Genomic DNA, 14,193 nt, shown 5'->3' with positions numbered 1-14,193 from the left:
TTTGGCTGAGGTTTATATTTAAGCTCAAAACACAATCCGACTCTGTTTTTTGGCTGTTAAACTTCAAATATGGAAACAGTGTTGATGAGTCTCTTTGAGGAAAAGCTTTCAAGAACAATCAAGGAACAGAGGCAAAAGTGTTGTGATGTTTCCAGCAAAGGTAAGTCATTTCAAATGAAGCTATTCGAAACAGATACATAAGACCAAAAAGGGACAAAAAACATTATCCAATAACCAAGTTTCATTCTCTAGTTTGGCATCAAACATTTAATTAAATCCTCTTTTAAGAAATATAACTTTGAAAGTCCTGTTTAAGGAATAAGCTTAAAAGTAGAGAACCAGCAGAAACTGCTTTAACTGGTTGTCCTGCACCCGCACTGCGAGGGGGACCCAAGTTCCCATCAGCAAAAACACGTCGGTTTGCTATCCTGGCTCCAAAATGGCGGAATGAGCTCCCCATTGACATCAGGACCGCAGAAACCTACACATCTTCCGGCGCAGACTAAACACTCATCTCTTTCGACTCCACTTCGAGCGATATAATTACTAACAAAGCACTTATATACTAACAAAGGACTGGCTTATCTAAAGCTAGTTGAGTAGCGCTTGAATGCACTCTATGAAACCTGATGTACTTATATGATTCTGTTTTCTTCAAGTGTGTATCTTCTTGGTCGAATGCACTTATTGTAAGTCGCTTTGGATAAAAGCGTCAGCTAAATGCAATGTAATGTATTTCCTATGAGAAGGCATGTTGTTAATTTAAATTGCATGTAAACAAATACTTCGAAATATTGTCATTGAAGAGTGTAGATATGCAATAACATGTGCTTTTGTTTTTCAACTGTTCAATTTTTATATAATGAAGTTATGTAGGCCTTTAGAAACATGTTTGTCTATTGAGTATACAACTGAATAGACCGTAGGATTCTGTGGTGCTTTATTCATGTTATATCTCTTTATCACATGACAGTAGTAATCTAAAAGTGACATTTAAATGACAAGTTTTCCTTAAATTGTCTATTAATAAAGCTTTTGATTCTCCTCTGTCTTCTGCCTGCCCACAAAGATCGTGGCTCATATATCCACTCAGTTTTTCTCTTTCTTTTTTCTCAGACAATCTGCTTTTTGCTGATGTGGGAAACACATCATAACTTTCCTTTGAACCAGAGGAAGTGATTATATATATATATATATATATTATTATATCCCCCCGGGGAAGATGTACCAAGAGAGAGTAAAAAACATTCATGAGGAGAGTTAAAAAAAACGTCAGAAGAAGTATAAACAAAAATATATGCTCTTTTTACTCTTGTGGTAGATAAAGAAATATTCATGACTGTTATTTTAGATAAATATATAAACATCTCAAATTCAGTACGCTAATCATGACAGAGTGAATACATGACAGCAACATTTATACCAGGATTCTATACCAAATCTTTGTACACACTGAATGATTTGTGTTAAAACTAATTTAGAATTAAATGACAAAAGTTCTACTACTGTTTCCTATTATTACGTGTTGTAAAGACTTGACAAGGACTATATAAATGCAGTTGATTTACCATGAAGGTGAAGAAGTGGGTATGCTTGCGTATGTAGGTTAATTGTAGCATAATGAAAAAACTGAACTCTTCTATCTGACATGTGCCCTGTGTGTGGAGAAGAACTAAATTACGCAGCTGTACTCACTCCTATCCATCCTGTGTTTTAATTACTCTCGAGGCTGCACACCAGCATGCACCCATCAGAGCCTCGCTGCTACAGAAGGTTTATGTTTACACAGAATTCGAGATGAGAAAATCTGTTACCTGCCACACATTTTTAACATCGTTTGGCAGGTTAGCCAAACATGAACACAAACACACTGCGCCTCCATTACTGTATATAATGTGGAGACTGCTGACCCACTCAAGCTGAAATGTGTTACCCCAGAAATGAAATAAGTTATGACTCAGCTGGAGCCGACAGCTAGCTTAGAATTATGATTTTCCATCACTGAAAATCAATCATATCTTCTTCCTGAGGTGATAACAGATTTGCTGCTAAGTGCAAATGTAAACAGATGCCATTTCCAAACTGTAAATATACAATCTGTCGACTTAATACAGGGAAGACAACAACATGAGCTCCACATGGCCAGATTCAAAGGGGTTTTATGCCTTTTTTCGAGGCACAGATGGGACACATTCTGCCAATAATACAGGCTTTATTTATCAAGCAGAGGCACCAGGCAAGGGTCAGATTTCATGTGTCATGTATTTGTCTGCGAGACAACAGCCCTATTGGCAGCACTATAAGACCTGTACACAATGGTGGTGGTAAATGCTAAGCATTTATAACAGTAGTAGAGCAGGATAACAGTGATCATGCTTACATGGAAATAGGCAAATATAAATTGTGGCCTGAAAATGGCACTAAATGAAATGTTGAGAGGGTCACAAAGACCATTAGATTTGTTCCTCAAGTTACCTCCAATATGTGTAGCATAATATCATTTAAATTATGGAGACCCATATACAAATACATGTCGTCATCACCTCTCGCTCCCTTTCACAATCTTAAAGGTCCCATGTCATGGCCATTTCTACTGATCATAATTCCATTGTTAAGGTCTACTAGAATACATTTATACCGTGCAATTTTCCAAACTCACATTGGTTTCTCATACAGCATCTCTGTAAAGTATGTGTATTCACTCTCTGTCCTACACAGCTTGTTGGAGCTCCTGCCCCCCCCTCCCTGTGAGCCCACTGTGCTCTGATTGGTCAGCTCGCCCACTCTGTTCTGATGAGTCTACCACCGTTACAGCTGAACATCAGTGATTATGTGTTACAATGGCGTTAGCAACCAGAAAATGACACCAGTAATGACAAACAAAGATGAGAATGCTGCGTGGGGTCTGGGTGCTGTGTTGGCGGGACGTTGCGCGGCTTGCTGCTGTGAGGAGCGGACAGTGTGAGCTGGGTTCATTTCCTGCTTGCTGCGTGGGGTCTGCGAGACAGCGAGACATCACGAATGGACGCGGGAAGGGGGGGGGTGCAGAGGGAGCGGCAGCATCCCCCATCTGCGAGGCTCCACTAGCACCCGCGAGTTTTACTCGCTACAGGGTGTACTTTGAGGGTTTTTGATTTTGCAGACCGTTTACATCAGGGGTGGGGAACCTTTTTCCTCTCAAGGGCCATTTCAATTTTTACAACATCCTCCGAGGGCCCGTACAAATGATTGACCTCTGCTTAAAAATACTAAAATCACAGCCCATTCATTTCGCCTTTCTTTCATGCTGTGCAAAGAAAAAGCAACCTCTTAATCCAGATACCTCACCATGACTCGCGCATGCACGTGCACGGTTGTGGCATGACCACCACAACAGAAAGATATGGACACAAGATGTGTGCAAATGTATTTAGTTTCCTATCCATGTGAACATGATTTAAGTGGGGGGGGGGACCTAACCTTCTCTAGGGGGGTCCGGGGGCATGCTCCCCCGGGAAGATTTTTTTTTTTAAATGTTGAAGTTAAAAGCATCAATCTGGTGCACTTTGAGAGCAACATTAGGAGATCGGGATACATCTCTCAACATCCATATGAAACAGACCTGTAAGCAGATTTTCTTTTTCTTTATGGATATTTTACAAATCACTCTCCTTTCAAACTGTATGTTTATTAATAACAACTTTTTTTTACTGTCATATAGTATTTTATACCTGTTTACTTTATTCTCCTGTTTTTTTATAACTATAATGATCATATAAAGATGTGCCTTTATTTGCTTTATCTATTTACTGGTTGTAGAAAAATCTTCTTATATTCGTTAGCATAGCTAGCTAACCAGATGCTAATAACAACAAAGTTATTGACTGTATGATCAGTGTGACAGATGAGCAGATCGCCACTGGGCTTTCAACTAAAGACACAGCCACGCAAAAACTGCGGTGTGTACGGCTCCTTATGGGTACTGCACTTTCTGAAGTGACCTACATGCTGTTTGTGCAAATCTCTTCACCCACAGAGGATCTAACTGGTCTCCTCAGCGTACGTCGACAGATCGCTTTGCTAGGAGGAGCTTTACCAAAGGCCAACATTCAAGTGAACGGCTGAGCTGTCCTCCCTGCTCAGGGGCTCTCAGTGTCTGCTCCGAGCTCTGGGGACCAGGCTAATGGAGCTAGTGACCGTTGTAGGTTAGATGAATTAGCCGTATCAGATCCCCATCTGTTGGCCCAGGTGGGCTGGCCATGTGACAGAAGGGCTGCATGCCAGCAATACTGACCAACATCTGGCCACCATATTTTCTTCCAATCTATCCTGTCATTTCTTTGCTCTTTGCCCCTCTTCTGTACGCCTTTGAATCCTTTAGAAGATGAGCAACCTATATATCCTGCGCTATAAATGTCTGCCTGAGTGCCTGAGGACAAGTTGAAAGGAGAAACCTAAGATCACAAACTACAAGAAGAGCGTCTTGTAAGTGAGGGCTGTCAGACCAATGTAGGTCTGCAGCATGGTGAAGGGTATCATCTTTATGGTCCTGTGGCGCAGGGACCACAGCAGGACTTTTTAATCAATCCAAAGTTAGATATGTTATAGACACAGAGGAGGCTGCTGTGAGGGAAGAGGGTTCAGCCTGAGAGAAGCAGGAGCGAGTCACGTCTTCTCCTTTTTTTCAACTCTGATTCAATTTATGTCCTTCAACATTGTGGTCATTATTTTTAAGGGCCTCTCCATATTAAAAAAAAAATGTTTTCTGTAGTTGACTGCAAACGAGAACATGTCTGGACATCTTTACCTGGAGGACACAGACTGTTGTTCAAATACAGATATTAAAGAGAGGAAGAAGGTGTGAGCCTTAATCTACAAACTGTGGCTTTAGGCTTTAAGCTGAAGTCATCCCACAAGTGGAGTTTAAGAGTGACTGACAGTTTTGTGCAGAGAAGTGCCGGCAGTGTTGGAGGCCCAACAAAGACAGCGCTAAAAGGATTACGTGGGTGCATTCAATTCTCCAGCTGGTAAACAATGAAAGTAGGGATGATTAATGTATGAATGGAAAGCAGTTATTAGAGTAGCTGAGGTCAGCTCTTCATTAAAAATGTATAAAATGAAATCTGTGAGGGTGCTGAACCTGAACATGGCGACTCTAACTCAGCATCCCCGCGAAGAGTTTCTCTCCTCTTCCTCTATTTCTCCAACTTTGTTTTCAATCCTGTTCTGACTTGATAAACTTTAAATGATATGCGCATTCTAGTAAGTAAATCTTAGTCAAGGACAGCAACCGTCATTGCAACATGCAAACTAAAATGTGATCAATTCATCATTTTATCCTCGTAGACTTTTGTGAGAAAGTGGTAAGAATACATTATTGATATATTGAGCTTGTAATGTAAGGTAACCTTGACCTCAAAGTCTAATAAGTTCATCCTTGAGTTGAAAGAGCCTTGTGTTGCTGGCACTGAGGCATGCAAATGTAGAAACCCTAAAGAGTTGGAGCATAATATAATGTGCATCCTCCCATTCATTTGAAATGCTTATTTAAAGACTATATAATATGTGTGCATACGTTTAAAAGACGTCCTGCATGCATTTCGTTTTTATTGCATTGTGTCAAGTGCCATCACATTGATAAATCCCCTTAAAGTATTGATTTGTGAGTACATACACGTTAAGACAACCACACCAAGGGCGTCAGTTTTTTTAGAAGACATTTTAACGGTCTTCAACATATGCTCTTTTAGGCAATGCAACGTGGGGATCAGAATTAAGTTTGATAAGATAATTACAAAGATCAGGAAAAAACAAGAAATGTAAGGAAGTGTTTTAAGTTTACTGATGTGATGTTCTTTCTCGAGCTTAAACAAATCAAGTATTCTTTAACAGGCTCAAATGAAAAATGGTTTACAAGGTTGCAACCGTTTATATACAGTATATGTACACAGTTTTAATGCCTTGTGAAAGCTTCCCTCGGATAAGGGAACTGTGATTCAATACTGCCACAAGCAATTGCTGCCAGCGCTCTGTATATGTCATAACTTAGTCCGGGCAATTTTTATTTTAATATGTTGTATTTATATATTTTATCTTATTCTACTTTTACTTTTACTGTAATCACGTGGTTCTAGTTCTCCTTTCTGTCTGGCTCATTCCTTATCCCTATATCATCTCATTTCATCCTGATATTTTGACATATTTAGTCTTTTTCCACGTAGCAGTCGGTGAATGACGGTGCAAAACATTAGTATTAGTATTATGTATTTACCTATTTTTATATATATATTACAATTTCTACAAACAATTTCAATTGTATTGTATTTGTTTGTTTTCATCAGCCTCCCTGCTGTGGGTTGGGGAGGTGGATGTTTGAACTATTTTGTAACACAATGCAACATTTGAATGAAAATGTTTCTGAAAAAAAAGCAAATGTTGGCTGAGTTCTGGTTATTTTATAATGAGTAAGCCAAGGGGGTATTTCTTTGTGCTTAGGAAAATACACATTAATGTATTCTATATTTACATGGCATGCTATGTTTTCGTAGTGTACAAATAAACCTTTGTGAAACTTTTTACAAAATATACTTTAAAAAAGGTAATAGAGACATAATCAGCCATTTAAAAAAATGGTGGGGACATGTCCAGCGGTGTAAATGACACCAATGAATCCCACACACTAACTTCTCTCGTGAAATATGCCACTTAATGCTTTGATTGTCGTCATATGACTTATTTGATTAACAATATTTTCATTCCTTTTCCCTGTCTTTGCTCAACCGCTGGTCTTCACCCTAAATCTGTCTCCACTCTCCGCCTGTTTTATTGATATTGCTTATCAATAATTAATCTGCAGCGGCGCGCCCACCCAACTTGTTTAGCAATGTCTGTCATCCTGCTGAATTAATGCAGGCCTGGATTAGAGTGGTGAGTTGGGCCGGCGTTCCTTTGTGTATTGCAGCATCTGCGCCACACAAGAGACTTGTCAGGAACTATAATGACCAATGCCACATTATCCACCCCCCCTCAGCCTCCCCCCCCCCCTCAGAGCTCAGGAAGGCAGAGGCTTAGAGGCCATCATCTCTTATCAGCTGGGCAGTGCAGAGTAGCAGAGACAAATATCTAATTATGGAGATGAGAGTAAAATTAATCAGTGTCCGTAATGTCCATATGCCAGTAGGAAACTAAATTATGCATAGGAATAGATAATGAAGAGGAAACAAATCCAGAGTTATTGAACAGTCAATAAGCTTTTGTATGTCAGTGTTATTATTTCTATTATAATCTTAGTTTGTAATCATTTCATACGTTTAGTTTTGGGCAGAGACAAAAAACGTACGACCACCGTAATATATTTTTCCTGAGTGCTAGTAAGGCTTTATACGTTTTCATCCTACTTTTGAGTGATTAAACTAAACACAGCAATAAGTCTCCTACATTTTCTAAATCCATTACAAACACCTCACTGGCAGTCTGAGGCTTAATCACATGTCCAATGTTTCCTTGTTAAGTGTCAGAAGCAAATGAGAACCAGCCTAATTACGTTTCGTGCTCACATTAGAGCTAATTGCGTGGATTACATTTATTATGTAAAACATTTGCAGAAAAGTGTGAACAAATATTTGCATAGCAAGTAGAACACAGAATATTTATAAACTCCTATTTGCAACCGTTTTTTTAATGTGCTCTGCAAACGTTTAGTTCGACAGAACTCACAAGTGCAAACACATTTCAATTGCCCCCGATGAAACCTCTGTTGCTATGGAAACTCTTTGACAGCTAGTAGATAAATGAAACAACCTCACACTAAGCTTTCCATTGACACAAATCACCCAGAAACCATCGTTTGATGCAGACTTGTCCTCTCTTCTTGGGCTTAACATCACAGGTCAGGGGACGCTGCTGGTGTTTCTTTAAACTATGATTGAGTAACAGGGTGAACTCTGGGAAATTATACACCTCGCCCCTTTAATTATACACCTCACATCTTTACTCCTATAATGTCTCTATATTTAGGGACCGTACATTACAGTGAGAGACAACTCTCACTACAATCAACCTTTTGTTTCACCAGATAAACATTTTTTCAAAATAGAAATTACATCAAGGAAACATCAAGCATCGTCGGTGTTATTATATGATTTGTAAAACATATTTTTCATATGTGTTCACACTCAATGCACTAATTCACTCTATAATGTTATTAAATCATATTGATGTATTCTGTACACACAACATATATTTAATGTCTCTTCTCTTTGGACAGGGATCTTTCCTCAGTTGCTCTTCCTGAGGTTTCTTTCTTTATTCCACATTAAAAAGATTTATTTGTGGAGTTATTCTCTATCCAATGCCAGGGAAATAAAGGACAGAGGTAGTTGCATACAGATTGTAAAGTGGAGACAAATGTGTCATGTTGAGCTATATTGACCTGAGTTCATGTGTGTGTGAATAAATGTGTGGACAGATATGAATGTCGTACCAGTAATCTTGTCCAGCTCAGCCAAAGTCTCCTGGTAGGAGCCGATGATTCCTCCGTATCGGGTCATCACCTCTTTTCTTAAGTTGTCCCAGTGAGGAGAAAGCTCCCCCAGCTCCCTCAGGTGCCGGACCCTGCAGAGAAACACACATCTGTGAGGACCACCGTCAGTGACGTACACAAACATTGGTTATCTTGCTATATTGAAAAGCTTATTTGTGTTTAAAACATACTAAAACATAAAACAATCCAATGTAAGGGAGGAAAAGTAATATGTGTTATATATGCTGCATCTAATGTTGGGTCATAAGCATGCTTCCCACACTCTTTCAAATCAAAGTTTTATAGTTAGGGTATTACAAAATGATGAACAGTCCATGTAAAATACAGATGCAGAATAGTACATACTGAACCACACACGCACGCACGCACGCACGCACGCACGCACGCACGCACGCACGCACACCGTCTGATTTAGAAAAAACCTGAACCTCAGGCTAGAAGCTTGTGCTCACTTATCCAATCTTCCCTGTCAAATTCATTGCCTGCTCCTGCACTTTTTCGGCCATTACGCGTAAAATAAACCCATCCGGTCTTTACTGGTGTCACTGGAGTGATCCGTCTCCTGTCCTTCATCTAGTTGTACCTGCAGCCTAAGGCTAAAATCATCTGTGCTCCTTCTGTAGGAAAGAACAGGGGCTGTGCATGAGTGTGACCATGTCTTTGTGTTAAGGGGGACCAATTTCCCCGCGTACGACCCTCTTTCATTGGTTAATTAATTGCATCAAGTGACATCAGATGGACTTATCATTCAGAAACCAGCCCTCAAGCATCCATTGAAAAGTAAATTGCACCTATATTATAGAAAATTAGAGGTTGAAGGAGGTTCAATATGTAATTGAAGAAAACAAACATGGTCATATGCATTGCTTTCATGATAACAGGCCCAATTTTCAGTGATTATACCTCATGCATTTTGTATAATGTATGTCTTGAAATGAAAGGCTGCACGCTCGTTGGCCCGACTTATTGTTAAGACTGGGAATAATTGCTTGAATGCATAATGTAGTAGTTATTTCTTTGTTGTAGTTCAACTACTACAACAAACATGAGGCGCTGATGGCCTCGCCGGACCATTTCCTGGTCTCCTCCAGGTAAGGAAAATATTTTTAGATTACTTTGAAGTATTTCAATGCTAAGCAGAACGCAGTAAAAATAGCCCCAGAGATAAAGAGACAGAGTAAATCAAGGTCATTGTATCAAAGTCATGATCAAACCCAGTCTTTTAAAGGGTTTCAGCCAAATCACTCACATGTCCCTATGTCGTTTTTTCATTTTAAATGTAATTTGTTTTGCACCCAATTTGGACTAGAGCTAGACTGATACATTGTGTGATATAATCTTTATTTATGTAAGCCTGCAGGCAAGTTTAGACAGACCAATCTGATGCTAAACTCACACGACACAGTCTCTCTTTTAATTATGGAGCTGTGCTTAAGCAGTCAGTGCTCCGCTCACTTTGTGGCTGCATGCCTGTTGCCTTTGTTGTTGTTTTGTTAGCATTTCCAAAACCCCCATCTCCACCTCCAGCCCAGCATCACCCTGTAAGCTCACAGCCCACCTTCTCCTAAGGGGGTAGGTATTTATCGTTGTTACTCACTCTGTTTCCCACTGTTTCCTTGCGGGAAGGTAGTAAGTAATAAGTGATTGCAAATATATTATGCCAAAAAGGATTACGTTAATTCAGGAACAGCATCTCCATCACATAGCTGGCTTTAAGGGAGCACTAACATGTTCAATTATCACTTTCAAAGGGGCCCTGTTATTCTAATTTTCACGTACACATTTGTATTTCATGCCTTACTGTGACATGTTTACATGATTTCATTTCTCATACTGCCTGCCTGTGCTGCAGCACCTCTTTTCATCCTCTGTCTGAAACCAGAGCCCAGTCTGCTCTGATTGGTTAGCTGGTCGGCTCTGTTGTGATTGGTGAAGGGAATTGGAGGGATAGCAAATAGAAGCGCGAGTTACATATTGATGTCACTGTGTAACGGAAGAAAGCAAAGGAGGTGTTTCAGGCAGGGGGGGGGGGGGGGGGGGGGGGGGGGGGGTGTCTGAATTTTAGCCTTTGCAGACCATTTACATGCACAAAAACCCACTTAAAACACTAATACGACCTTTTTAAATTTGATGACTAGTATGCATCTTGGTCACAATACAAGAAAAAACATGATAACAGATTGTTTACTATATGTCAATATCAGTATCTACCTCAACAACCCAGTGTTGGACGGGCTGTAGTAAACACCACAAATGAATTCCCATTACATCAAATGTCTAGGAAAAAGGCAGAAATCTCAGGGTGGGATATATCAAATATGGCAAATTAAACCAAATATCATCTGCAGGGGATAAACAACTAGAGGTAATTGAGAATATGTATTACAATGTGGGTAAACTGACTCTTAATATACACACACTCCAGCACAGTATGCAATCAGCTTACTTCATATACATAAAGCAAACATTTGCTAATGATCTCAAGCCCAGCTAAAAAAACACTGAGCCCCCTGTAAAACAAATGTTACATCACATACAACACTTTACTCATTCCTCGCCTCTGTGTACTTCTAAATAAACCTGCAGCTGGAAACAACCTCGAGGAGGAAAGGCGCCACACGCTGCAGGATTCTGCCAACACGCTCTGCAGGTGATCGTCAGTAAGTTATGCTTATGGCAACGGAAGATAGACAGGGGGCTTCCTCACAAAGGGAAGTACACTCCAGATTACCATGAGCAGAAGGAGCTTACAGGACCATGGGCAGCAGCACAGGCATGCGTCTGATTTAAGGTTATTCAAAGGAAGCATCATTTTTGCTTTTGGTGTATAAGTAGTGCATGAAATCCTTCTGAATTATCAAGTGATTGAAACAGAGATCAATAATCATGTTTATTTACAAGATGGTTGAGAGATTAGCATTTTTGTATATGAGAGTGCCATTAGGAGAAAAGGAGAAAAACAACAATTTTTCGAAAAGATCAATAATTTTACATAAATGCAAGCTAATGGGCAGCCGCTTTGAAGTAGATTCCTCAAATAGAGAGTAATATATTTGTTCCCGCGTAAACACTTGAACACCATCAATGAGCCATTACCTTTTAACCCTCAGATGCATAAGTGGGTCTTTTTTGACCCGGTGAGGTGGTTTTCTTGAAGTATCTTTGTAATTACATGTTTTTATCATTTCATATTCCAGCTATTCCTCAAAAAACATGTTTTGGATATCATGCCATTCAAAATTTAAATTTAAATTTGATACATTTTAAGAAATTGTAGTTTTTGTATTACTACCCCAAGCTTAAGTGGGTCTTTCTTTACCCGGTGAGGTGGTTTTCTTGAAGTATCTTTGTAATTACATGTTTTTTATCATTTCCTATTCCAGCTATTCCTCAAAAAACATGTTTTGGATATCATGCCATTCACATTTTAATTTACATTTTAAGAAATTGTAGTTTTTGTATTATGCCTCAAGCTTCCATAAGTGGGTCAAAAATGACCCGCATGCATTTTCTATGGAAATCTATGGGAAAACGTTTTTTTTCAAAATGTAAAAGAAAATGTCTAAAATTATAAATAGTGAAAAATTAAATATAAAATATTTCTAGTGTGAACCAAAATATAATACTAAATATTATACAAGTGATTTTTCTTAACCAAAATGACAAAAATGGCATAAAAACACATATTATTCTAATACGGGTCCTTTTTGACCCACTTATGGAAGAGTGTAGGGTCCAGTCACTCGTGCATCTAAGGGTTAAGGGTCTACGATCTTTACTTATCTAGTTTACATAGAATATGCAAAATGGTACTTGATCCTTACATTGCCCTTTATAAATGCTATTCACAATTGTCACTATGGATCTAAAACCTCTTACTATACATCTCAGCCACCGCCATTCGTGCATCATGTCAAAGTGGATGTCAAATGGTCTCTTGAGAGTTTTCATTTTGTGTTGGGAAGTTTGGAGTGGAGGGCAGGGTGGATGATCCCGCTTTGAATAAAAGATAATGGCTAAAATAATGGGGAAACATATCTGCTTGCTAAATGAGTGTGATAAGGCAGTGGGACGGTGGGTAGAGAGATACAGTATCACCTCCTTAATCAGAGGCCTATTGTCTGGAAAGTGAAGGTGTGATTGGGGAAAGGTGAGATAAGAGCCATGTAGGCTGATTAGCTGTACGCATGTTACAAAGGTCACAGCGTCCATCAGGTCTGTTCGTGTTACCTCTAACCGCAGACATCTGGAAAAAGTGTTCCATCAAAAAGTAAAATATCTGCAATTTAATTTTCATGGTCCAATAGTTTGGGGTATAAAACACATTGTGGATTACGGCCCCTTTCAAAAGCACTTATTTTTGTTCCCTCTACATAGATTTTATCTTTATTTCATGCAAACACCGATGAACATTCCTTGTAAGTTTCAAACTACTTGGCAATAAACATTATTCTGATTTACATTCATACTGTGGTGAGAAATGATCAAGTTTTACATTTCATACAATATGGCTGGTTTGTTTTTAAACTATTATATATAATGCCTGATAATGAGTGTCTGATGGATATACATTCATCAAATATATATATATATAAAATAATTGCATTCTGTTTGTATCACTTAAGTATACTTAAAAGATAATGAATAAGTAGATTCAAATAAAAAGAGAAGTAGGCAGAAAGGGAGTTAGAGTTAATAAGAATTCAAAATGGCTGAACACAATGATTGGAATTTAATTAAAAGACACGTAGTGGCTGATATATTCTAATCATTCATTTTGACTCAAACATTATGCAGGGAGAATTAAGCGACGGACAAATATGTAAGTAGAACAATATGCTCAAATTGACTTGAACAGATGACTGGGGCAACAAAGACCTTTCATAAAGAGCAGAGGCCTGTCATGCGGCACATTTATTTCATGGTGCGTTATAGTGCCAGTTAAATGTAATCACACAGGGCTTTGTGTGTGTGTGGCGGGATAAAATCTGCGTGAGAAGACTGAAAAGCAAACCCTTTGTTTACAACCCTGCAGCTTGCATCGAAAAAAAACAAAAACAAAACCAGACCTATCCAACCAGCAGTCATTAATACTGATCCTGGACGTAGAGAACAATTGGAAACAGTGACGCCGCATGTCAAAATGTCACCTGTATGATCTTCAGTTGATATACAATCACAGTATGTATTTATTAACAAGCAAAGAACGGACATGATTTTTTTTCCACTAATGAGAAAGCAGACAGCTCTTAATGAATGGGGTTTAATCGACACCCACACACTGACACTTTGCTACACATGCATTAATTATCTTTACGCGTGCACACACAATAGGAGTCATAGCAGCTTCACTGGAGGAAAGAGGGAGAATCATCCACCTCAGTGTGCGCAGACTTAGATTAAAACATGACTGTAAACATCAAAGCGCACAAACAGAAGGGAGAAACATCCAAGATTATCTCGGAGTGGCGAAGCAAACTAAGCCACCCACCATCCGCCGCTGCTCTCACAACTTCGCAGCACTAACTGAATCATTAAAAAACCCCGAGCTAGCACCGGGGTGAGGCTGGCTGACAGAATCGGCTAAATGGAGAGGCACCGTGGAGAAAGACAACATTTACAGAGGATTATAAGAGAGATGCTTAACCGAGCTGGAGATACGGTACACGTCC

General features: G+C 39.2%; 1 protein-coding gene across 7 annotated transcripts in view; it reads right to left on the bottom strand.

The window, feature by feature from the left end:
- The window catches only part of inpp4b (inositol polyphosphate-4-phosphatase type II B), a 149,144-nt gene that overhangs the window by 53,047 nt on the left and 81,904 nt on the right, over window positions 1-14,193 (bottom strand). For all 7 annotated transcript variants that reach the window (XM_034129527.1, XM_034129528.1, XM_034129529.1 and 4 more), the window contains one exon: window positions 8,462-8,592. In XM_034129527.1, coding sequence (XP_033985418.1) covers window positions 8,462-8,592 — 131 coding nt within the window. The remainder of the gene's footprint in view (window positions 1-8,461; window positions 8,593-14,193) is intronic.

The sequence above is a fragment of the Trematomus bernacchii genome, unplaced genomic scaffold, assembly GCF_902827165.1.
Source record: "Trematomus bernacchii unplaced genomic scaffold, fTreBer1.1, whole genome shotgun sequence".
NCBI classification, from domain to species: domain Eukaryota; kingdom Metazoa; phylum Chordata; class Actinopteri; order Perciformes; family Nototheniidae; genus Trematomus; species Trematomus bernacchii.
The sequence above is the reverse complement of the archived record's forward strand: the minus strand, read 5'-3'. Positions and strand labels throughout refer to the sequence as shown.